Source organism: Lutra lutra, chromosome 5 (genome assembly GCF_902655055.1).
Source record: "Lutra lutra chromosome 5, mLutLut1.2, whole genome shotgun sequence".
In the NCBI taxonomy this organism is placed as follows: domain Eukaryota; kingdom Metazoa; phylum Chordata; class Mammalia; order Carnivora; family Mustelidae; genus Lutra; species Lutra lutra.
This window is the reverse complement of record NC_062282.1, coordinates 61,502,681-61,529,749: the sequence shown is the minus strand read 5'-3', so window position 1 is coordinate 61,529,749 and position 27,069 is coordinate 61,502,681. Positions and strand designations below refer to the sequence as shown.

The window sequence follows — 27,069 nt, the reverse complement described above, 5'->3', positions numbered from 1 at the left end:
TAAACTAGAATCAATAACAGGATGAGAAACACCTCTGGACATACAGAAATTAAACTGTGCCTCTCAGTAACATCAGCAGGACAATTAGAAAATATTTTTAAAGTGAACAGAAAAAAACCCCCAATACATAAAAAATTTGTGACGAATAGCTTTAGCAGTGCTTAGGTGAAAGCATTAAATGTGTCTATTAGCAAAGAGGAAAGGTCTAAAATCAGTGATCTAAGTTTCTATCTGAAAAATTAGAAAAGGAAAAGCAAAGTAAAGTGAGGGAAGGAAATAATAAAGGCCATACATGCAGTCAATGAACTAAAAGACAGAAAAATAACAGAAAAATCAATGAAAACTGAAAGCTGGTTGTCTGCAATAACACTGGTAAATCTACAGCCAGAGTGATCAAGAAAGAAAAAAAAAAGACACAAATCGCCAAATTCAGGGATAAAAGAGGGAATATTACCCTACATCTTACAGAAATCAGATTGTAGAACAATGGGATAATATGAATAATTTTATGTCAATGTCAGATGAATTTCAGATGAACTTTAAAGGAATTTCTCCTTTAAAGACCCAAACTACCAAATGCTACCCCAGATCTAAAAAATAACTGGAGTAGCCCAAATCCATTAGAAATGTTTAATTTGTAGTTAAAAACCTACTAAAAAAAAATCTAGGCCTAATAGCTTCACTGGGGAGTTCTATCAAACATTTAAGAATTAATAACAATTTTACAAAACTTTTTAAGAAAATAGGAGAGGAGGGAACAATTCCCAAGTCATTTTATGAGGGCATTAGAATGACACCAAAACAAGGCAAAGATATAGAGGAATAGACAAAGAATAAAAGATATGGAAGAAGAACTATAGAAAAACTACAGAACACATCAATATCTGTCATGAACATAGATATAAAAATCTGTATCAAAATTTTAGAAAGCTGGATTCAGTTTATATAAGAAGGATATATGTTTTAACCTAGGGTGGAATGTAAGATTGGTTTAATATTCAAATATCCATCAATGTGATGATCAACATTATGTAATGTATAAACAGAACTAAAAAGAAAAACCACCTGACCATCTCAGTAGATGCAGAAATAATTTGATAAAATTAAATATTCATCCCTGATAACACCCTCAGAAAACCACAATGGAAGGGAATTTTCTCAACAAGATAAAGAGCATCTATGTAAAAACCTGCAGCTAATGTTACACTGAATGGTAAAAGAATGAATGGAGACATTTCCTTGAGGACAAGAAAAAAATGTCTGCTATCATTATGTCTATTCAACATTGTACTACATGTAGGTCCTAGCCAGTGTGATAAGGCAAGAAAAAATAAAAGCCATACAGATTGGAAAGGAAGAGATAAACTGTATTTATTTGCAGATACATCTATGTAGAAAATCTTTTTTTTTTAAAGATTTTATTTTATTTATTTATTTCACAGACAGAGACCACAAGTAGGCAGAGAGGCAAGCAGAGAGAGAGAGGGAGAAGCAGGCTCCCTGCTGAGCAGAGAGCCCAATTCGGGGCTCGATCCCAAGACCCTGAGATCAAGACCTGAGCTGAAGGCAGAGGCTTAACCCACTGAGCCACCCAGGTGCCCCTATGTAGAAAATCTTAAGACATCTACAGAAACCACCAGAACTAATAGGTCAGTTTATCATGCAGTAAGGCTGCAGGATACAAGGTCAACATAGAAAAAAATCAATTGCAATTCTACATGGTAGCCAAGAACAAAGGGTATTAAAATTCAGTACCATGTACAATAGCATAAAAAGGTAAAATATTTGTTATAAATATAACAAAATATGTACAAGAGTCATACATTCAAAGCTACAAAAATGCTATTGAGAAAAATTAAAGAAGATCTAAATAAACGGACAGATATGCCATTTTCAGGAATTGAACATTTAATATTGCTAATACATCAATTCTCCCAAATTGGGCTAGAGATTCAACGCAATCCCCACCAAAATTCCCTTATTCATTTTTTTTCTCTAACATGAGAAACTGACAAACTGACTCTAAAACTTACATAAAAAGACAAAGGACCCAGAATAGGCAAGATAATTTTAAGAGAAGAAAACAAAATTAGAGGGCTATGTTATATGAGTTTAATGTTATGTGATCTTAAGACTTACCAAAACGTTAGGACAAAAATTAAAAATCAGAACAGTATAGAATGGGCACAAAGTAATTCAACAGAGAAAGGATATTTTTCAACAAAAGATGCTAGAACAATTGAATGACCTTATGTTAAAAAACAGCTTTTATCTCATACATAATACTATATACAAAAAGTTTAACTGAAATGGGTCATGGACCTAAGCATAAGAATAAAAAACTATAAAACCTGTGGAAGAAAACATAGGAACAACCTTTCTGGCCTTGGGTTAAGCAAAGATTTCTTAGGCTTGGACCCAAAAGACATGAACTATAAGAGAAAAAAAATAAATTAGACTTCCTAAAAAAAAATTAGACTTCCTAAAAAGAAAAAAAAGATACATGAATGGCACACAGCATGAAAAGATGTTCAAATCATTATTCAGTAGTGAAATAAATATTAAAACTACAATGAGATTCTTCATACCCACTTAAGATGGCTAAGACTTAAAAAGATTGATAATAGCAAGTGTTAGGGAGGATACAGGGAAACTAGAGCCCTTATACGTTGCTGGCGAGAGCAAAATGGTACAGTCATTTTGGAAAACAGTGTTGTAGTTTTTTTTTTTTTTTAAATAATGTTAAAAATACACTTGGCATACAACTCAGAAATCCCACTCCTAGGTATTTGTCCACAGTATTTGTCCACAAAAAGACTTGTACATGAATGTTCATAGTAGCATTGTACAAAATAACCAAATAATGGAAACAACCCAAAAGCCATCACTTGGTGAATATATAAATAAATTGTGATAATCCGTATAATGGGATAATACTCAGCAACAGAAAGGAGTAAACTGATTCGCAAAACTACATGGACAAATCTCAAAGGCATTATGCTATATCAAAGAAGCCAGACACAAAGGGCTATACATCCTGTGTTTCGACTTAGACAAAAATCTGGAAAAGGCAAACTATAGTGAAAGAAAGTAGATGGTGGTTCTTTGGGGCTGGGGCTGGGGGGAAGGGATTGATCAGAAGGGCACAAGGGAGCTTTTTGTGGTGAAGAAAATGTTCCATATCTTGGTTGTGGTAGTTTATGACTGTACATACATCTGTCAGTAGTCACTGAACTGCTCACTTAAAATCAATGAGTTTTATTGTGTGTAAATTATACCTTAATTATACCTTAATTAAGCTGATTAAGAAATAAGCGCTACATCAAAATATGAAAAAAGGGCATTCTCTCGCTTGCAAGTAATAATTATAAAATAATGTTTCAGTTTGGGTACACAATCTTTTCCCCTTTTTAGGATGACCATCTCACCAAGTATACACATTAAGAGACCACAATCAAATTTTTCCTCTGGGAAGTATATTCTCTGTGATACTTACCAAGAGTAGTGAGCCCCTCTGAGATCGATGTGAGAACATACAGGAGTACAGGAGGCTCCAAGTTGGTGATGAAGCTCATGTGGTCCTGGGTAAGACATTCCAGGAGTGGATAGTAAGACTGGCTCAGTTTCCGATATTGCTACAACACAGAGACAACTGTCAAGCCACAGGAAGGCAGAAGACATGTTAAGGTCTAATGGAAACTGCCATTTATAATATCGGAAATTGTAAACTTACCTAAACACAAATATATAAAATAAATACACTGAACAAATGACATCACGATTCACAATTCAGTATTTAAATGGGTTCTAAAAGGAATCTCTTGATCTCTAGAAATCCTAATTTGAAGCTATAGCACAGTAAGTAATCTCAATTTCACCTTACATGGCTAACACTTAAATGCAAATAAAATCTCTGTAGTACGGAATTTAGAAGATTGAATTATTTTTCTGGGTGGGGATATTGTAACACTGAACAGTACTTAATAGTGGCTATGCAGCCTTTTTTTTTTTTTTAAGATTTTATTTATTTATTTATTTGACAGAGATCACAAGTAGGCAGAGAGGCAGGCAGAGAGAGAGGAAGGGAAGCAGGCTCCCTGCTGAGCAGAGAGCCTGATGCGGGGCTTGATCCCAGAACCCTGAGATCATGACCTGAGTGGAAGGCAGAGGCTTTAACCCACTGAGCCACCCAGGCGTGCCCAGCCCCGCCACCCCCCCTTTTTGTAAATGAAGGTATTTGCTGTTATAATAGGATATGATATCATAGTCTGTTTTACTTACAAATGCCAACCCACCAAACTAAATCATGATTTGGCCAATGGCTTAATATTTGCCATATACTATAGACAAAAGGTAAGTGCATGAGAAAGATACCTGGAAAACTTTAAATGGAACTCAAACCAATATCAAGGAAGCATAACACTCATAAGAGAAATAAGCCAGAGCAGTATTTATTAAAGTGGGATTAAGACCACTTCCATAAGATTACATGGGATGCTTATTAAAAATGCAGTTTCCTGATCCCCACTCCAGGCTCACTCAGGAAATCCTCTGGAATGAGGTCTTAAGACATGCATTTTAAACATGCACGCTAAGGGAGTCCTATGCACCCTTAATTTTGAGAATTATTAGTTAGAGATTTGCTTACCTGTTAGAAAAAAAAGATTAGAGCAATTCCTGGAGCTACAGTCAGTTTTTCTGGTATTGAAGAGTCCTGTCGATGAGAACCCACACCTGATCTCAATCAAGTTTCTACTTTGTAATTTCTGTCGTATGGGTGCCTTCATTGAGCATCCCAGTCAACTACTGAGGCTAAACCACTCTGGCTTGAGATGTGGTTCTATTAAGACTAGCTTAGAACAGTGGAAGAGGGTGCTGCTAGTCCTGTCATCCATTCCTGTCAAGGAAAATTTCTTACAGGGGCTGACTTAACAAATGCCCCCTAGGTCTTACTTATAACCTTGGTAGGGAGCAGGTGGAAAAGCCTGAACTAAGCCTGAGCACAAATTTGGCTGTTACGGAAGTAATTAGTGCAACCACATTGGGCATATATTAGTTTTTGTGTAACCAGGCAGGGATGTTTAAAAAAAGTCTGATAATGACACAGCTCAGTGGAGGAGCCTGGAAATTTAAATTTCCAACAAGCACCCCAGGTGATTCTGATGGGCCTCAAAGTTTGAAAACCACTGACATAAATCATAGAAACTAGATGGTAGAGTTGAAAAGGGACCTAGAGATCACTTTGTTTAATTTACTAATTTTAAAGGTGAGGAAATTAAAGCCTGGAGAAATAGAGAAGGTGATTTATTCAAGGTAAATGACTAGTGAGTGGCAGAGTAGAGACTATGCGCCCGTATGCTCAACTCTGAGTTCAGCACTCTTTCTGCCACACCAGAATTTTCACAGAAAGGAAGGCCAAAGAGTAGGGGAAGTAGATGGAGGAGGAGGAGGAAGGAAGAAGGAAGGAAAAGATTCTGTAGCCAATCCTCCATTTCTTCTCCAGGAAACAGACCTTTGAAATATTAGCATGGTTGTAAGCAATTCATTGAAACTGCTAATTACATTTTTCTCTGGCTGTTGAACCTGGAGCACTCTGGATGACCACCGATCTGTCAGACGTGGTAGCTGCAGTTCCCGAAAACTGTACATTTAATTATGTACATAGAACCACTATAGTTGTTCAAATTCTGTACATTAAATCAAGAGGCTGTCCTAAAACATAAAATATTCTGGAGCTATTCTAACTCCCCCGGCCTCATTACAACCACTCCAAGCCCGTGGTGGTGTTACTTCACATTTCACACAAAGACTCCCATGACACACGACTGCTTACCAGCAAGTCGCTGTGGGACACTGACAGCAGCATTTTGACAAAGGCCTGGAGTACATTGTCAAAATGGTTGTCCCCATACAACTTGAAGACGCCAAAGCTGACATAATTTCCACACAAGGCAGATTTGAGAGCTGAATAGCAGATGGAGATGCCCTTGAGTTTCATTGGATAAATCTGATCTTTTGAGAGGCTCCCAAGGGACAGGATCTGATTACCTGTTTTAGGGTAAAAGCAGAAAGAGAAAGTGATATAAGGAGATGTAATTCAAAGCAGTTATAAGGCACATTATTTAACATTTTCATTTTCCTGCTAAGGTTCACTTCCTCCTATCATTGTTCCAAGAATTACACCATCCACACAGTGAAAAATATCAAAATATAAGGCAGTTTACCTGAGAAGTACAAATGTCCTAAGGAAAACCAATCAAGGGTATTGGAAAAGTTTTGTATTTTTATCCGGATGGTGATTATTATGTAATTATTATATGAATACATAGATTATTATATGAATACATAGATATAATAGGTGATTATTATATGATTATAAGAATACTTAAAAATTGATTGAGTTCATTCATTCATTAAGATTAGCTCACTTTATAAACTTTCATATGTTATCTCTTCTTCAATAAGATGTTAAGAAATAGGAGTAAATAACCAACTAAGTCAAGAGAAAAAGGTGCCTAGACTGAGCTATAAGTTACTCTAAACCTTGGGATGAATTTTCAACAATTTTACATGAATCTGATCTTGAGTTATTTCACTTTTAGGAGCCTCACAGTTTCGGTATGTGAATTAGATGAAATAAGACACATAATAAGTTCTTGGCACAGTGAGTAACAAATGTTACTTCCTTTTTTCCTTACATCATTTTTTGGAAGCTCTCAAGAGATGATTGTTTAAAAACTGTACGTAAATTCTATGTTGACCATCAGAAGACAAAGAAATGCTTATATAATCACCTTAAGATTTTTTTTATAGCAGTTAGTATTTATAACCAACAATTTCTGTTTCTGAAATGTGTGCTAGGTAAGGCATGTTTCTAGGCAATATCCAAGAACGTCGCCCAAAAAAACTATAAAGTCATACATGTTTCTTACCTCTGTTTTTTTTTCCTATTTATGGGAGTACTGCTTCTAGAATTGAAACTAAATTCAACTTAGAATATTTAGAGGTATATTGTTGTGGTTTGGTACCGTATCAATCTGGCTACATAAGAATTATGTTTCCCAGAACCCATTTCCTTGTATGGTTGCGGACTAGAATTGGGCAAAAGAGAAATCGTGTGAGATCTGAAAGGTCCCAGTGACGTAGCAGCCATGTTTTTTGAAGGTCACTGTAACAGTGAGAAAAAATGGTAGAAATGCCACTGGGTTTCACTTTGTCCTTGTTCTTTTGTCCTCTGTAACTAGAACTACAGCCTTGCTGATGAATGATTCCAAGACCACCACCAACTACTTCGCAGCAAACTTCCAGAATGGCAGCTGTGCAGAGGCAACAGTCTTCCACTGACAGCTATGCTGCACCAGTTCCCTCTCACCCCACATCCTTTCATGGTCCCACACTAGCAGCTTCTAGTGTGGGACTTCCCTGTCAGCTCCAACTTGTCTATCCATGCCATTGTTTCAGGAGGGCTGGTGAGTGATTTTTCTGCTGAACTTTCAATTCTCCCTTTTAACCTATTTTCCTATCTTCCCCCAACATCTAATTCATGAAATAAATTCCCTATTCTATAAATGTCACAGTGCTTGTTTCTCCCTGTTTGGGCCCTGACTGATGTGTGTATTACAGAAACCACATGTGTACTAACTGGTTAAGAAGGACCAATATTAGGGACACCTGGGTGGCTCAGTTGGTTAAGCCACTGCCTTCGGATCAGGTCATGATCCCGGAGTCCTGGGATCTAGTCCCATATCGGGCTTCCCCTGCTTTGTGGGAAACCTGCTTCTCCCTCTACTTCTGACTCTCCCCCTGCTTTTGCTCTCTCTGTCAAATAAATAAATAAAATCTTAAAAAAAAAAAAAAAAAGAAGGACCAATAATTCTGGTGGAACATGAAACACAGATCTGGCTCATGGCAAAAGTTTCCTCCCCTTGATATGCCTTGCTGAAACATCTCCGTGGGCAGGTTTTCTTCTCTACATCCCTATGAGCCCACAAGGCTTTGCTTATAACTTATACATGTAAATGACAAGACCTGACCAACACCTTTAGACTAGAAGGCTCAGACAGATCTTGGGATTTACTCCATACAAATTCCGTACCCTCTCTCATGACTTCAACCTAACTTGCCTTAGAGATCTATAGTAAGTTCTGTAAAGATTCAACTCGATATGACCGCATTTATTTAACAGCTACTACGTGTGAGGTGCTAGGGTAAATACATGAATGAAATAAAATCTGTACTCTGAGGAAGTTCAGTCTGGTGAGGGAAAAAGATATATAAATCAAGAATCCCATACAATGTGACAAACACAGAGAGCTGTGCTAAAATGTTAGGGGAACAGAAGAAGAGACCGACTTTGGGCAGGAGGGCAGTGGGGGAAAGGCTTCACAGCACAGGTTATTTCTCAAGGATCAAACACAGTTTTCCAGGAAGACTTGGAGGGGGAGGAGTGTGCACCAGGTAGATCAAACACATGGGTATGGAGGTCTGAGAAAGCAAGGTGTTGTAGAAGAAAGTTCTCAACCACTGCTATTCTACCTTTGCCTCAAATTCAGTACAAACCAAGGTAGGCATTCCCTCACCCTCTCTTTCCCCTTAAAAGAAAAGCACTACTTACATGCGATGACAAGAGCTAGGGTAGTTTGGGGGTATGCATGGTCTACACATTTGGTTTGCTGTAAAGGCCAGGGTCAAAGGGAGAAAATCAGGTCACCTTTTGGGGCCTTTTTATGCTGATGTCCTTATGGGAGAATTAAAGGTCTTATATTCTGCAGCCAAAGGTGGAAGAGGCAGACCTAGAACTGTGACAAGAGAGAAATTTTGATCTTAAAGGGCTGGATAACCTTCATTAAGAAGGATTACTTATTTAGGATCGCAACTTTTTTTCCTGTGCTAAAGTTGCAACTTCATATACATAGCTTGCCTTTGGGCTGTTTCAGACACATCTGCATTAATTTGTTTTAATTAAATAAATTAATTAGTATGATGGTTACCCTCATGATCTTGGAAAAGTGGAATGAGTAATACTTTCGAAATAGGAAACTGCATCTCACCGTGCTCAAGGGCCTCGGCGTTCTGTGTGATGAAAGATCACGGAAGAGAAGGCTCGGCCGAGTTACTTATTCACTCTAATTCAGCTCTATTCAATATGTGTTATTACTCAACAATACTTAATTGAAACTGCACGCCCGGCCCTCATATAGCTTAAAATCTCGCAGTCAGATTCACATTACTGTAAACAAAAGTAACAGGGCCGGAGTTTGGTTCTGAAGTCCCTTTCGGGGTGTGACAGTCCTCCTTGCCTGCCTGTCGCACCCCATGCCCGGCAAGTCCCGCCTCCTTCCTTCCTTGGAGATGGAAGTTTCTGGAAGGGAGATCTCCATGACACCAACGGACAGCTGGCGGTGAAGGCAGGGTTGGCCTGGCTGCCACCAAAGCCAGTGACAGTTGACACTTTGGTACCACCGTCCCAGCACAAAAGAAAATGATCCTTTCATTAATTAAATAAAGACTTCCAGAGTTTAGAATCAAAAGGAAAATCTTGAATTGTTTCTCACTGACTACAAGGCCATAACTGCATGCAGGGGAATGAGGTACTGTTGCATTCTTACCATTAGGTCTAGGGCGGGGGTGGGGGTTAGGGTGGGTGCAGAGGCTGCCCTGGGCCTCAGGGAAAAAAACACTGTGAAGTGAACAGATGATCTAGCTAAAGGCCATTCTGGGCAAGAGTGGGGGGCACACGTGCCATGGAATTGCTTTTGTTCTAACTTGGTACAGGTGTGGCAGGAAAAGAAATCTCACTAAATAATGAGGGGGAAAAAACTGAGAAGCACAGAGGACGCCTGATGCACAGAATTCAACTTATTAGAAGTATTTTCTTCATTATTAGTTTATATTGTTTGGGTTTTTCTTTTTTATATTCTCTGTCCTTTTCTGAGAAACAATTTTTGTTGTTGCTTTGGTTTTTTGGGATTAGATTCCAGCATTCAGAAGTGCCCTTCTAGACAAGTCTCAAGACCTAGATTCAGAGGATTTCCATTAAAAAATGCAAAATCTCCTCTTCTACACCTTCATCTTCTCAATGAGGCTTATCTCTAGCACTTTACTTAATTTACTGTAACATGTTTTCCAATCCCTGGTACTTCTAATGTTCCTTCTCCTTTCTTTCTTTCTTCCTTTTTTCCATTGCACTTACTACCTTCTAACATACTAAATAATGTCTTTTTCTGCTTTGCTCACGAATGTATCCGAAAAGTCAGGAACAGTGCCTGCTGCTCCCAGGGTACATCTGCTGAATGAATGAAGCTCACAGAGCTAAATGTACAAAATTGCTTACTAACACAGAGTCCGGTAGTGAAAAATTACATGTTTATAAAAAATTACATTTATAAAAGGTGAATAAATAAGCTATAGTATGACCATAAAATGTAATATTTTACAGCTATTTAAGAAGATACGGTAAGGATACTTGGCTTGCTCAGTCAGAGCAGTGTGTGACTCTTAATCTCGGGGTTGTGAGTTTGAGCCCCACATTAGTGTAGAAATCACTTAAATAAATACACTTAAAAAAACTTAAAAAAATAAAAAGATATGGTAAATTTATATATATTAATATGGAACAATGGCCATGATATAAGTAAAAAAAGGCAAATTACATATAGCAAGTATATTATAATATCACTTTTGGAAAAATATATCAATATACACACACATAAAAAAGTATAGAAAAGCACACAGTAAACTGTTAATCATGGTTACCTCTGAATGATGAGATCATCAGAATTTTCACTTTCTATTCGCTATAGCAGTTTTGAAATTCTGCAGTTTGATAATACCACGCTAATATTTTATATTCATAGAATTTTGTAAAAGCTACCGTCTGCTTGAAATACATCTTCAAACTTCTGGGCCTTATCCTATTCCTTCAAAAGCTACTTCCTTGGGACGCCTGGGTGGCTCAGTTGGTTGGACGACTGCCTTCGGCTCAGGTCATGATCCTGGAGTCCCGGGATCGAGTCCCGCATCGGGCTCCCAGGTCCACAGGGAGTCTGCTTCTCTCTCTGACCTTCTCCTCGCTCATGCTCTCTCTCAAATAAATAAATAAAATCTTAAAAAAAAAAAAAAGCTACTTCCTTGTTTGACTCCTCAGTTTGAGTTAGAAACTTCTTCTTACACTTCTCAAGCATAAACGTGAGCACAACACAGCCTTAAGTCTTCATTTACTTGACTGAATACCCTGCTGGACTCAGCGTCCTCGAGGGAAGAATCAGTAAGATTCTTTTTCTGTGTGTCTTATTTCTTTTCCTATCCCTTGTAACTCTCACAGTATCAGACACATAGTAAATGCTCAATAAATGCTAGCTGCCTGGATGAAAGAATCCATTGAACAGTACACACGTGTCTGGAGATCACCTTCACTTATCTGACAGCTTACTCAGTACTTCCTGCTTGTGTGCAAAGGGGAGCTACATCCAGCATGTGTGGATCTGGCGTGGATCGTGTTCCTTGAGGTCTTGCTTTTGTAAGCCACCTGATCCTGGTGCTGGGATCCTCAAGGGGTTGATCATTCCACCGCCTTCAGAAGACTTTCATGAGCTTTACTGTCCTACTCTCTACTATTTTCTTGTCACTCTGTCACTCCAAGCAAGTTTCAGATAGGATCTATGGCCACATGTGTGTTCCTGGACAGTTTGTTTTCCAGAACTATTATTTCTTGGTGACATTTTATGAAGTCTCTAGTTACTTCAAGACCAATGCATTCTTCAACCATCTTTTTGTAGTCATTCAAACATAAATATACAATCATAATCCTTTATTCTTACAATGCTTCTAATAGTACATGGCAGTAGTTTTCAAGCTCTTTAAAAAAAATATGTATCACCTTTTCAAAAGGCGATCCTTTCTACAAACAAACCCTAGTGCAACTACATAGCGGGTGGTTCTGGTCAAGGTGGCAAGAGAGTGCCTTCTTCCCCGCTATTTGGAGAGCCTCCATGGTACTTTCAGAGATCTCTTGGGCTCTGCAAAACCCAGCTGGAAAACCAGTGGTCTGTTTTCTAGGTCACAATAAATAACAGTGGCTTGTACATTGCTTTTCAAATCCAATTTAAGCATACGATTAAGTCATACCTTAAATGCACCCGGGGCGTATATACTGCTTTAAAGAACCCTGATGTAAATTCTTATATGTAGTGAGTAATTGTAAATGTTCCATCCATTTTTAAAGTTTAGATTTTCACACACTGAGCTTTCTTAAATCAGGTATCTAAAGAAGGAATAAAAGCAGTTCCATTTTGGCTAGTCTTATGAGAATAATCCTTATTTCTCCCTTCTGTGCACTCTTCAACCAATAGATGTCACTAAAGATACCAGTACCCAGAGGCTAAGGGAAGAAAAGATTAGACAAATGGAAATTGAGCATAAAAAACATCCAGTTCTTAAAACTGAGAAGTAGGTTTCCAAAGTAATAACATTTATTACACTGCATGCAACATTTTAACCAAAAATTTAAGAAAGAAATTTCTTTTATTAAGTTGCTCAGGCTGAATGGATCACAGCACTAAGTTTTGAAATACATGTTCTTGAAGCAATTTAAAACTCATTAGAAATAATAGGCTTGGGCTAGTAGAAAATGTGGTAAAATTTAATCCTCATCCAAATGTTACCTGGGCAGTACAAACAGGAAATTGTTTTGTGCTACTGTGGCTAACCTCATTGCTGACCCTGAGCTGTAACGGCGAGAACAGCTGAGAGCTGAAGCAAAATTAAAAACTTACATCAAAGTATATCATGACAGAATGCAGATAAATAAAACAGCATATCAAAAGTATTATTTTTCTGCCAGTCTCACGGAGCAGGAAAGGTACAGGTATTCCACAAAATATGCGACAAATCAGGTGCTTAAATGAAAAAGAGTCCTCCTGGCTCTGCACCACCCCAACCACTGACTGCCCAAACACTGCCCATGAGACGTGAGCAGAGAAGAAACCCAGTCAAAATGGGGACAGAAGGGATCACAGAATGTTCTGGCCTCTTTTCTCCACGGGTTTCCCCTCCCTTCCACTTGGCTTACCAAAGAAATAAATAAAGCTGCTCTTCTGTGCCCTCCCAGTCACGCTCTCCCTCATCTTCTAGCCTCCTGCATAGGGACCACATGATCTCCCTCCATGAGCATATTACAGTCTCCAGAGGTAAAAGCATGAGTAATAAAACACTAAGGGGGTGAAGAGAGATCAAATCAGCTTGGCTGATGGTGGCCAGCATGGGAATCAGTGGAGGGCAGAAGACGTTTTTCCACTGAGCCTTTGGTTTCCCTTAAGCTTTAGGATAGAAATCACCATCCTTTAAAGAACTGTGCTTCCTCAGAAATATCCAAGGCACGAACTTGCTGTGGCAGCTCCTGGGTAGCACTAAGGACTATGGAGCCCGATAGGACTATCATTTGCAGTTATTCAGACTTTGAATGAAATTCGAATTCAACTGCTTGCTAGCTATGCAGTCTTTGGCGAGCTGCAGTTTCTTCCTCACAGTCATCCCAGAAGCTAATTGGTCTAAGAGCTCGCTATGCACTACTGGACTGAATCCTCATGCCCACCATATGAAGCAGGTATTCTTTTCTCCATCTAACAGGAGACCGAAGCAAGAAGGCTAAGCAACTTGGCCAAGGCCAAATGAGTACTGAGTGGCGGAAAATAATACCCACTTTGAGGACTCAGTAGGCTAATGAATGATAAATGGTCTAGTGCAGGAGCAGGCATGTAAGAGCTGATTAAAAAATAAAAGCTACCATTATTATGAGTCCAAGCCAAGGTGCAGAGCCTTGCTTTAATCCCCTAGTTTTTCTTGAGGGCAAAAAAAAGCGTACTGGCTTTCCTTCTCAAGAATGCTTTTTTCTCTTTTCTATTTTACCTCCTTTCTCTTCTTTCCACTCTTCCTCTCTCTCCTTCTGTCTGCTCCTCTTCTTCCTCCAATGTAATCCTCACACAGTCAAGTTTCTCAACTTTTGCTACAATGCTTTTGCCTACGTCGGACAACGGGACGGAAGACTGGGTAGCTTTTGAAGCCTATAGATTTGGCATTGTTCTGAGATTGTTTCTGGTGTCACTTGCTGGACATACATTCGGTCCTAGAGGTCCAGTAACACTGGACGAGAAAGTCACTGCTCTTATCAGTCCTACTGCAATAGTGAATAAGCCCCAAAGGAAAAATTACACTCAGTGAAAGAAACCGGATCCAGAAAAAGAAGAAGATACAATTGTGATTCATAACAGAAATCTGACATTTCTACAGTTAAAGCTCTATCAACTACTAAGCAATTCTTATATATATATTTTTCCCTAATAAGAAGTATTATTTCCTTTTTAAAAGCAAGGGAACAGAAGCTAAGCACTTATTACAGACAGAAGGAAGCAGGACAGTGTGGTCTCAGCAGGAGCAGAACCAAAAAGTGATGTGGTCAGTGGGGCCCTGTCCAAAGAAAGCTGGTTCTGTGAATGTAAGAGAATGGCTTTGGACCAAGGAAACACATGTTTGCCAAATGCTATTCCATGTCCCACCCTGTGCCAAGCCCTTTACCTGGAGTAGCTCATTTAACCACCTCTTCTAAGTAGATGGGTAGGTCAGGAGGTGGTCATTATTCCTAATTTTGTGTATGAGAAAACTAGGAACAAAGAAGTATGGTGTCTTGAATGAAGGTCATGGAGTTAATAAGGCATGGTACTATGATTGGGACTCAGAGCTTTTAAAAAACTGTGCTTTTTCTTCTCTTCTCTTTTTTAGTAGGCTCCATACCCAGTGTGGAGCCCAGTGGGCGGCTTGAATTCACAACTCTGAGATCAAGACCTGAGCTGACATCAAGAGTTGGATGCTTAGCCAACTAAGCCACACGGGTATCCCCAAAACTATGCTTTTTCTAAGATACTGTTTTGGAAAATGTCCAGAAACGTAAAACAATGAAAGGAGTTAGATATACACTGGAAATACAGTGAACTGCATTGAGAATATTCGAGAAGGGGTCCATTTTTACCTTTAGGAGGCAAAGCATTTCTATTTTATTTGATTCTAAAGTGTCTATTTTCAACAGATAAATAAAATTGTGACAATGTAGTTGCTGGTACAGATGAATATAGGAGAGTGCAAGGTTACTGCCTTAAATAAGTGCTTTATGTAGTTTTCATACACTTGTAGTCTCAAACTCTAAAAATCAAATGCACAATTAAGACTAAGCATTTTTTTTTTAAACATTTTATTTATTTATTTGAGAGAAGAGAGAGACAGTGAGAGAGAGAGCATGAGCGAGGAGAAGGTCAGAGGGAGAAGCAGACTCCCCATGGAACTGGGAGCCTGATGTGGGACTCGATCCTGGGACTCCAGGATCATGACCTGAGCTGAAGGCAGTCACTTAACCAACTGAGCCACCCAGGCGCCCAAGACTAAGCATTTTTAACAAAGGCCTATAATGCATTTAGATGATCATCCAGAGTGGGTTTTGAATTGAAGTGAAAACACTTGTTTTTCTTTTCTTTTTTTTTAAACAAAACAAAACCAAACCAGGCTTTTACTTTTAAAAAGGTGATACACTTTTAGTGGTTTTTCCTATGCATATGTGTGCACACACTCACACTCACACACACTTAAAGAGGCTTTACAAAATTTTGTAAAATCTGTTTCAAGCTGCTCAAAAAAAAAAATAGAATTACAGGTAATTTTTGAGACCAAATGTACTCAGAGTTGGCTACTGATTTGGAAAAGTAAGAACCAACAGCCAAAAAAGAAAACACAGACGAAGAGGAGAGGACACAGGGAACCATCTCTCAAGAAGAGCACCGCACAGAGCCCGGCCTATAGGCAGCATCCAGCCAGCATGGGGGCAAACTAGAACAGAGGATTCTTATCCATTCTCCCCCCATTCCCAGGTTCCAAAAAGATCTCAGAGAGTTGAGGATTTCCTTGATGAAGCTGTCAGAATTGGCAAGAATTAGGGTTTATTGTAGTCCTAAGGCTCAAGTCTAACTGCTAACTGAATTTTTTGGACAATAATTGAACAGGACTAGTTTTAATAGAGAACTCTGATTCTAAGGGTGCAGTACCCCCAAATTCCCTGTCATAAAATATTTACTGCTCTTCAGGAGGATATCTTTCCAAAATTCAGTGCTGGTGACATACTCGTCTAAGCGTTCCTTGATTCACAATAGCAAATTCCCTGATGGAACTTTCGGCAATTTTGAATATGCTATAACTTTTCAATACTCTATCTAGTGTATTCCCTTTGCTTACTGACACTGCAATTTTATCCAAAAGAGATTCATCAAGTTGGTCAGGCATGATTTGTAGTCAAAGGCATGCTGCTTACTTACTTTTGATGCCAATATGATAGCTATACCTGGCTTTCCGCACTCCTATCACCAACTTCACAAATTCATACAGATAGGAAGGTTCAAAAGAACAAAATAACTAACATCTTTCTTTTCTCCAAAGAGATAAAGTTATATTGCTGAGACAAATATGGAAAAAGATACTCACCGTAAGTGCAAATCATTTTACTAGCTTCTCTGAAGAGAAGAATTCCATTAGGAGATGATACATCAAAATTCAAACGCTGGGATCTAAGAAATGCAGCAAAAAAATCAGACTCTATATGTAGATAAAGAAACCAGATGTAGATGGAAAGTGCTTAGCATTTCCATTTATTAGAAGTAGCAGAGTACAATTATCCCTTTTAAAAAAAGATTTAATTTTTTTTTTTTTTGAGAGGGAGACCGTGTGCCTGCACGCATGAGTGTGAGTGGGGGGAGGGGCAGAGGGCGAGAATCTCAAGCAGACTCTCCATTGAGCACAGAGCCCAGGGCAGGGCTCCATCTCACAACCCACCAGATCATGACCTGAGCAGAAACCAAGAGTCAGATGCTTAACTGACTAAGCCATCCAGGCGCCCCTACAATTATCCTTTTAAAAAAATGTCACTCCATTAAACAAGTGTTGATAAAATATGTATGCTGATTTCTCACTATAAAGACATTAGGACAATTAAGAAGAGTTAATTTCATTCATTTGCTGATTCAAAGAATTCACTTTTATCTATCAAAACTATTATCTTGACATCCTACATGGCAGACCTCCTCCTCTCTTTTCTTTTCATGCAAAGTGGTTGACAGAAAGTAATAAAAAAAATACAGGTGTGCGTATGTAAGTTTATATAAATACCTGGCTAGAGGTTTGCATTTGTAACCTCCTGTAGTGCTCCATCCATATTTTTAAAACAAATTCTAAAGTCACAGAAGGCCTAGGTACTTTTAATACTACTCATACGCATAATGAATCATCTGATACTTTAGGCATATTTCAAATACATTAAATCCCATTCAGACTATAGTTTCCATGGCACATAGCTCAAACAAAGAGAAGTCCTAGAAGTTCTAAATGAGAACAATTCTACTTCCCGGGTTTCTGATGGGTACAGGAACAGTATGAACAGGATAAAGGACTGATATGCCATCCTGACATAATACTTGTTTTTTTAATATCAATTTGTCTTTAGTTGGTTCTGATATGCCTGGTCTCTGTGCTTTCAAAAAATAGTGGTATATATTTTTAAAGGACTAGCAAAAAATATGAAAGCAGGTCTTAGCAAAGAAATGCCAAAAAAGCAAAGATACTTGCTAAAGTCCTTTTGCCAGGAATGATGAATTGTTGCTTCCCCATGCTTTTTCAAAATGCTTTAGAATAAGGTACAATGATAACTGATTAGAAATACTGTGAACTTTTGATAGTTGGCATGTAATTACTGACTAAAGAAAATAAACAAACATACATAATTCATATTAGATTCTGGAGAAATATAGACAAGATAACATTTTCTGAGATTATGGATTTTCACTAGGAACTTATTATATAACAGTTGTGGCAGATATGAATCATTTGCCTACGGCAGGTATAAAATATATACTAAAATGATTTTTTCATTTAGTATTAAATGTTATAGCAGCAATATATAATATCAATTATCTGGTTGAAAACATCATAATCAAAAACAAATTTCTAATATGAAATATATAGGTACCCTTCCTTTAGTATCTAAGATACATATAAGAATATGGGAATAGTTTTTAGAAAACAAACAGCCTCAAAAAGATTTATACTCACATTTCTTTATTTGCCAGGTCTTTTCCTACCAATGTTTAATAGATTTTAAATTATTACTGGGAAAAGCCCAGCACAAGAGCTGAATTACAGCTGCAGTCCATAGTCCTTCTCCTTCTGGCTAGTTCCCTTCCAACATGCAGTTTACAAAGAGGAACTGATGAAACAGGATGGCTAAGTGACAGGTAATTTGGTTAAAGCCATATTCACAATGACATATTTTAAAGAGGTAAAACCAGTTAGCTTTCTGCAGTTTTTCTCTTTTAGCTACATCTTTGTTAATATTTATACGCAGAGTATTTGAATCTCTGCTCCTCTGTGCAATTATGAAGTCAACTGGGCAATTTTTTTTTAAATTTTTAAGTTTTTAGGCAATTTCTAAGACGTGTTGTAGTTGCTAAAAAAGGAAGTGTTGTAGCTGCCATTTGTTTTAGTCTTAAAAATTTTTATTCAAGTGTAATTAACATATAGTGTCATATTAGTTTCAGAACCACTACGAGATTACACCTTACACCTGTTACAATGGCTAGAGTCAAAAAGACAAGAAATAACAAGCATTGGTGAGAATGTGGAAAAAAAGGAACCTCTGGGCACTGTTGGTGGAAGGCAAAACGGCATAGCCACTGTGGAAAGTGGTATGGAGGGAGCTCAAAAAATTAAAACTAGAACTACCAGATGACCCAGTAGTTCCCACTACTGGGTATTTACCTCCGGACTCTCAAATGAAAACACTAATTCAAACAGATACATGCACCCTTGTTTACTGTCATCGCTACTTAAATGAGAAGGTTGAGCACATAAATGATCCACATAGGTGCACACTGGCAAAGAGGAAGAAGGATAACTTAGGAGTCAAAGCAGGGACAATCCCGGGGGCTCCTGAGCTGAACTATGAGACCATGAACTGCTCTGGGTCTCAGGCCCCTTCTTCATAAAGCAGCAGCTCAACTCAGAGACCTCTAAACTTTCCTGCTTCAAAAGTCTACAGAATTGCAGTTAAGCAGTGAAAGAGTTAAAACAGCTGCCCTACCTCCATCTGTGTCTTTGACTGTTTTAAATAATGGTGGCCGTAGTCTTCCATCTCACACACCTAAGTGTACTACGTTTTTCCCCCCAAGAGGTCTCGACCTTGGGGCTCTGATTCTATGGCTTTCACTGGTTATTTGAAAACTTCTGGTTCCTGAGTTCTTGCTAAGCGAATATACACATAACAGGCAGGAAAATCTGACCTCTGAAGATGCCGTCAAATAGTGATTTCCCTCGCCCAGTGCACTTCTTACCTATTTTGCATCAGTTCTGCCATAAGTTTTAAGATGGGAGTGGTACATGCTGGCTCGCCATACCACCGCTCGATCGTCCTCTGAAGAATGGGAAGGTATGTGGGGTACCTTTAATAAAGCCTGTTAAAGAACTTAAGGGTCAAAAGAAATATTGTTCCTGAAAATTGGCAGCACTTAAAGAGCAAAGAAGAAATCCACATTTGCTCTATGTTTAGTATACCATGGCAATTTTATAAATTGCTCTCCCTAACCTGCACAGCTGTACATTTTTTTGGGGGGAGGGGCTGTAAATGATTTGTTCTTCTTTGTAACATATCCCACACATTATGTTGCTTCATTCTTGGTATATACTATAAACAGAAGACATATTCTGAAAGAACACATATAAGAATCACGCTTAATACTGTATGAAAGGAAAAGAAATTTAATGAGGATAAAAACATATTTGAATTGTTAATACCAGTTTCTTGGGTATTAAACTACTTAAGAATATATGCTTATTATAAAATTTTGAAAATATATAAAAGTAGAGGGAAATAATAATAATAAGCCCCATACATCTATCTTTCAGCTTAGAAACTACCTATTCTCTTTTTGTTTTTTTAAGTTGTTGACTTGCTTGGCTTGGTTCCACTGTAGCAGCTCCAAGGAGCACTGGAGATGTTAGCTTGAAGAAAAGCTCTGGGTCACTTTTAACGTACTCAGGGTCAGCTAAAAGGTAGTCCCATGTGCACCCAAGGAGGAGCTCTCAAACATCCTCAGCAACAGTAAGAAGTATGCGCCTCTGCGAAGTCAATGGTGAGACCAGCAGAACTGGAAAACTCTGACTCACCTCTCCTGGCCCTTTAAGCCATAACTGACTCCTTCCTTGACAAATGGACACATAAATATAAAATTAAGGCCTAAAATTGCAGCAGGGAAGAAAAAAAAAACAAAAAAAACAAACAAAAAAAACAACTCTTGATATGCCACTCCTTCATTTCCTTTTTTTTTTCCTATTCTCTAGGCCTCTCTCCTTCTGATGTACTTTTCTTTTTGTTTCAATGAAAGTGCTGAATGGAATCACTTAATGGCGTACCTTCCCTATGGGTAGGGGTAGAGATCTCCATGGTGAAAAAGAACACAATTTTCTTCCCTGCTCTTAGAATACATTTCAAATTCATTAGGATAGCATACAAGGCCCTTTAAGATCCAGTCTCTGTATACCTTCAGACTCCTCTCTTAGGATTCCTCCCTTATCCATGATTCAGCCATTCTTAATCCTCTGCAAATCCACAGATGCCAACTCTCTTTCTCTCTTTATTTTCTTTTTTAAAGATTTTATTTATTTATTTGACAGAGAGAGACACAGCAAGAGAGGGAACACAAGCAGGGAGAGTGGGAAGAGGAGAAGCAGGCTTCCTGCCGAGCAGGAAGCCTGATGTGGGGCTCGATCCCAGGACCCTGGAATCATGACCTGAGCCAAAGGCAGATGCCTAATGACTGAGCCACCCAGGTGCCCCAGATGCCAATTCTCTTGTCTCCATTCCTCTACTTGCAGCTTCTTCTGCTTTAACCCATTCCTGTCTTTCAACATCTAGCTCAAGTTCACGTCCCATGGAACGGTGAAACCTTCTCTCTTTTGTCAAAAGGTATCAATCTCTTTCTTATCTATGTTCAATGAGCACTCTGACCCCATCACTCTCTCTTTTTTTTATTATGTTAGTCACCATACAGTACATCATTAGTTTTTGATGTAGTGTGCCCAACATCACTAACCATCAGGGAAATACAAATCAAAACCACAATGAGATACCACCTTACATCAGTTAGAATGATAAAAATGAACAAAACAGGAAACGACAAATGTTGGCAAGGATGTGGAGAAAGGCAAACACTCTTATACTGTTGGTGGGAATGCAAGCTGGTGCAACCACTCGGGAACAGTATGGAGGTTCCTCAAGATGTTAAGAATAGAGCTACCCTACGACCCAGCAATTGCTCTACTAGGTATTTACCCCAAAGATACAGATGTAGTGAAGAGGCACAGGCACCCCAATGTTCAGCGCAGCAACGTCGAAAAGAGTCAAACTGTGGAAGGAGCCGAGATGCCCTTCAATGGATGGATGGATAAAGATGTGGTCCATATGTACAATGGCATATTACTCAGCCATCAGAAAGGATGATGACCCCGTGTCTCTTGCAACAGACTCTACTAGGGTTGCTTGCTTGTGCTACCGGCCTGCCCCATTAGATAGTGAGTTTCCAAAGGGCAAAGATTGTGTTTCCCTTCCTTGCCCTCACCATTGTAGCTTGTCCATCAGAAGCCTTCCTGGCTTCCCCCCTCTGAAGACTTAGCTGGTATGTTTCCTGTATATGGATGTGGTACCCTGTGCTAATGCTTTTATGTCTCTTTATCTCTCCTATTATATTATACGCTTCTTGAGGGCAGGACCTAGGTACTTATTGTATACATGGACCTTGTACAAAGTGGGCTTCAATAAATGTTTGTTGCTGTAAACCTGTCAACCTAAAAATGAGGTATAGCATATTTGATGAGAAGTATCTATTTCTTTTTAACTGTGCATTTCATTTTGAAGCTTCAGGAAATAATTCATATAACATTCAATAAAATAAGCCTTCTAATCCCTTAAGAGTGGCAAGCTCCCCCAAATTGCAAAAAGCAATACTTTTGTCTCCCCAGATATACAATGTTAAGGCTCTGTATTTGCATGTGTTGTATTTGTATATGTTGAAAGAATTTACTTAACAAGTATTTACTAAAGGCCTATTCTATAACTGTGTATTCATCGTTTTAGACTCTCTGGAGACACCAGTGAAACAAACCTTGAAAAATTCCTGCCCTCATGCAATTTACATTCTAATAAGAAAAGACAAAAAATAAATAGAAGACATATATAATATGTTAGAAAGTACTACAAAGGAAAATAAGGTGAAGAAGGGAGATAAGAAGTGTTCCAGTTGGATGAAAATGTAAAAAAATGAAATCAATGAACTTAGTTATTAATTCCATTTTGGCTGTTGTCAGATAACTTACTGCTTTTTCCATGTAGTAGAAAATAAGCTATTTTTGATAGCTCACAGATACTATGTGCTATTTACTGCACTAGGGGTGAGGGATCCAGAGATACGTAAGACATCGCTTTTATTCTCGGGGAATTCATCCTCAAGTCTGGGTGGTTGACATACAACAGAGATGCTCCTGAGTACCCCAATTCAGAGGCAGTGTCAGAGAAGCAGAGGTGAGAAGAGATTCCACTAAGAGATCTCCTGAGCACAAACTCAGTGATCATTAGTGGGAAAGCATCGGAAAGGCTCGTCAAGAAACTGCGACGAACCCAATCTCAGAACCTAAGAGTATCGTAGGCACATGCAAGCCCCTTTGCCAGGCATTCTAAAGGCATCTGGACCATCCTATTTTTCAGAGCACACTGCACTCATTATGGGAGAAAGCCGGGGGATAGGAGGGGATGCTTCCTTTTCTGTGCGGAATGAGAGTGGGGCCAATTCTAATATGCTTCTGACAGAGGTGACTGCCACAGAGAAAATGAGTGATTACTGGAAAGCAGAGTGGAGGTCTACCAAGCAGGGAGGTGAAAAGGGCTGCAGAGTGAGAGTGCCAGACTCAGATTACAGGGTGAGAAGCAGACTCCCCTCTCGGAGTTTAATTTTCCAGGGCCTGTGAAGACCATGTATGTACGGAAAGCAGGAGGATAGTGGGAGCCCTTAGGTAGAAGAAGCACAGACTTAACTGCTTTTACCTAACCTTCTTGATGAATTCCTAACGTCTACATCAGATAAAGGAAAGATCAAAAGCATTAATGATAGGATGCCGCCTTAATCAGATGCCAAATAGGACACAATGAGAAGTACGGGGTTTCCTTCTTGACAACCACCACCAATCCATCCACCCACTGAGCAGTTAGTATAGCTTACCATGTGCCTGGCCCCAAGTAAACAGAAATGAGTAAAAATGTAATTCTTTCCCTCTGGGATCTCATAGTAGGGAAAGCATGGTAATATCCTAGAAGGCAATAAAGGAGTTTTTCTTAAAACTGTTAGGGGAGAGGGGTGTGAGGATGTGATTCCAGAAAACAAACAGCCTGCCGGCTCAGAGCTGTTTTACAAAACAGTATACCTTGTCCACAAAGGCAAATGCTGCTGGAAGTCTTTCCTTTCTCTCCTGTCTAGCAAACGCCAATCCACCTTTCCACACCTTGCCCAACTTCCACTTCCCTGAAAAGCCTAGTTATTTTTGTTTGTTTTGCCAAAAATGCCAATCTCTTCCTCTTACATGTTCATACGGTCCTTTGCATACATCTTTGTGACAACACACTATTCGTTAGCATGTTATTTATACTAGTGAATATTAGTATGTTAACCCCCTAGATAGTGAGCTTCTAAAGTGTCATCTATTTTATTCATTCGGGTAAAAAGCAGTCCTTTTATTCAGTCCTCAGGCCTGACACACAGGACTTAAAACAATGCTTGCTGAAGTGATTTTTCAGGTGTACTTTCTTCCCTATTTCAGTCTGTCCAATACAGTGCCGATTACTTTCTTCTTGAAATACAATTCTGATTTTGTTAGTCAGAAGGAAACAACTGCCTCACACTATCTATGGGATAAGGGTCTAAACTCCTTAGCTTGATATTCAGGGGTCCCAGGCAACCTACATTTCCCACCATGAAATCAGTGGTACCTACAACAAAATATCTTCTCCTCTACTCCCTTCCAAGACCTGTGCTTGGGCCAACCGAAAACCTCTTACTTCATCGTTCCAATACTCTAATCCTATTTGTTTGGTAAAATCCGGGAAACAGCCGCACTTTGACAGAGCCCTTCCTGATTCCCCAGCTAAATGCGATCACACTCTATTTGTGTCTGTTGTTATGGCACTCATCACCTTCTGTATTTTATTACAGTCATGTATGTAGGTATCTAATAGTCTCTATTTAATTATAAGCTCATTTGGGGGTAGGATTTGAGTCAAAGTAATCTACATCCCTCATGAAACCTAGCACAATCCTTAGCCAAATTTTCTGAATAAGTGAGCAAATGGGATCCCTCTGTCTCATTCCATATTTGGGAGAGAAACAGACCTAACAACAGTGCTGGAGTATTTCCTTTGCGCTAGACATTACAGTGGGCCCTTTACAGATGTCAGTTCACGCACTTCTTATACTACACCTGTGAGATGGGTATGATTAGCCCTGTTTTATGGAGGAGAAAACTGATTCTGAGACAGTGAGGAAGTTCCCCAAAGCCCCCACAGATTAAGTGGTGAAGCCAGGACCGGACTCCATGACTGTTTTATTCTGAGGTTTGCACCCTTCTGCATACCTACACAGGGTCTAGACTTGTCTTTGTACGATGTGTTTACGCATGCTAATAAATAGCACCGATGACCTGACTGAAAACCAGTGGACTCAGAGATCAGGTTACAACAATCATACACATTTCTTTTTCCTTTTTTTCCCAATTGCTGTCTGGATCCTTGACACTTAGCAGTCTAAGTATGACCTGGGAAAAAGTCTAAACAAGGTGGCTAAATGCAGTACAAGGTAAGGTGCTTTTATATTGTCGTGTTCTCACTATAGGGGCAAAGAAGTGTATCAGCGATTCCTCAATTCATCAGTAGTGGAACAATTTATCAACATGTTTGCTATGTAGTTTCAGGCAATTTACTTTTGGAAGGACAGTGATAAGCAATGCAGTTCGTGTAGCAGTTAATGCAGTCAGTGTTTACAGAAATGCTTTTGAATTAAATAGCTAACCACTAAAATAGCATTTTATCAAATAATCGCCATAAATAAAATGCATTTTGACTTTAAGATGACATGTACTCTTATAGGACATTTCTTCTGCATGCTAAGGACTGTATAACGAATTAGAGAACACACATTTATGTGAATAAAAGGCAAAAATAAACTTTCCCCAGCAGTAATGTGGGAATCATCACTGACGGTTTGACATATCAATATTTCAGTAAGAATAAATGACTTTCATATCCATATTTTTTAAAACCATATACTTATTCATTTTTACATTACTAGAATACTTTGAAAAGAATCTATACTTTATCACCTGAAACTGCTTAAAGTATTTCAAAATATTTTAATAAAGCTTTTTGAATTATCTAATAATGTAACTTTTAAACAAATTTTACTATTATTATAAATATTTGCTCTTCATCCCTTGCCCAAAGGAAAACTATAAATCTTGTCTCAACTGAATGAACACCATTTATCATATTCATTTTGTTGTCAATACAATTATGAAAAGCCTTTGGCCTTTTCCCAAGGAAGCTGATTTGCTACTGAAACTCAATTATTATAAGCAAAGCCGGTACAAGCCAACCCATTTGGCAGTTCTAACACAGCTTCCTGCATAACTGACACTTCGCCCTCCACCACTGGACCCTAATAACATCAACATCTATGGTCACGTGGAGGAGACAATAGTTTCCAGTTCAAAACAAAACATTAAGTCCCGAGGCTTTCCATTTGCTATAGTCTGCCATCTGCTGGACAAAAGTTTCATTTCAGCTAGGTGCCAAAGAGAAGAAGCTGGGGAGGAAATGGAAAACAGACTTAATTAAAAACTTAAATTACAGTGCGTCCTAGGACTTTTAGGCGGTGTCAATTATGGCACATATTTATATTCTTTGGCACTGCGGGGAAAGGTTCTGGACTTGACTCTTGGTTGGGACTGCCGAGGAGGGAAACATGAAGCATTAATTATCAGGCATCCTAGAGTTGCAGCTTGGTTCAAGATCACGATCACTTTTAAAGTGCTGAAACTAGGTTCTTATGATTTTTCAAATAAATGAAAGTTTTTACTTTGTGAGCTTCTACTTATGTTTAGATAAACAAAGGTCACATGTGATTTCAGTGTATTCTTCACAGTTAAAAGAATTTTAGGACTTCCCATATTAAAAACTATATTCTCTCTACATGTACTTTGCATGCTGAAATAAAGACACGGTTCTTCAATGACACAGAAAATTCTTATCTCTAATCCTTCTATGGACACATATAGCTGATGAAGTAGGTTTTATTTTTTTAAACATTTTTTTATAGATTTTATTTATTGATTTGATAGATAGAGATCACAAGTAGGCAGAGAGGCAGGCAGAGAGGGGAGGAAGCAGGCTCCCTGCTGAGCAGAGAGCCCAATGTGGGGCTCGATCCCAGGACCCCGAGATCATGACCTGAGCGGAAGGCAGAGGCTTTAACCCACTGAGCCACCCAGGCACCCCTTATGAAGTAGGTTTTAACAGTAACTAAAAATGTAAGTTAGTATTCAAATTAATGTTAAAAAAAATTTTTTTAATGTGTAGAGTTCTCCCTAAAACATGCCCAGATTCCTTGTTAGCTATGTTTTTGGCCTAACTATGGCATCCATAGTGAAAAACTGCCTTTAAGAAGTTTCTTCTGCAGTTTAATTTATGAAGGAACTTTGGATAAGAAGAACCTGAAAAGAGCAACTGAGAAACAGTGTAACTTAAAAAATAAAATAGCTTTAAGGCTATCGAATTCTTCTTAGGTGCTCTAATGGTTTTATATATAAAGACATGAAAACATATTACACCTTATGACTTGTATAAATTGTCACTTCCTATTAGGATCAAGGAGGATTCATACAATATTATTA

General features: G+C 38.6%; 1 protein-coding gene across 3 annotated transcripts in view; it reads right to left on the bottom strand.

Moving 5' to 3' along the window:
• RANBP17 (RAN binding protein 17) overlaps window positions 1-27,069 on the bottom strand; it is a 327,124-nt gene that overhangs the window by 35,806 nt on the left and 264,249 nt on the right. For all 3 annotated transcript variants that reach the window (XM_047729648.1, XM_047729649.1, XM_047729650.1), the window contains 4 exons: window positions 19,416-19,523; window positions 16,519-16,601; window positions 5,834-6,048; window positions 3,497-3,635 (listed from right to left, as the gene is read on the bottom strand). In XM_047729648.1, coding sequence (XP_047585604.1) covers window positions 3,497-3,635; window positions 5,834-6,048; window positions 16,519-16,601; window positions 19,416-19,523 — 545 coding nt within the window. The remainder of the gene's footprint in view (window positions 1-3,496; window positions 3,636-5,833; window positions 6,049-16,518; window positions 16,602-19,415; window positions 19,524-27,069) is intronic.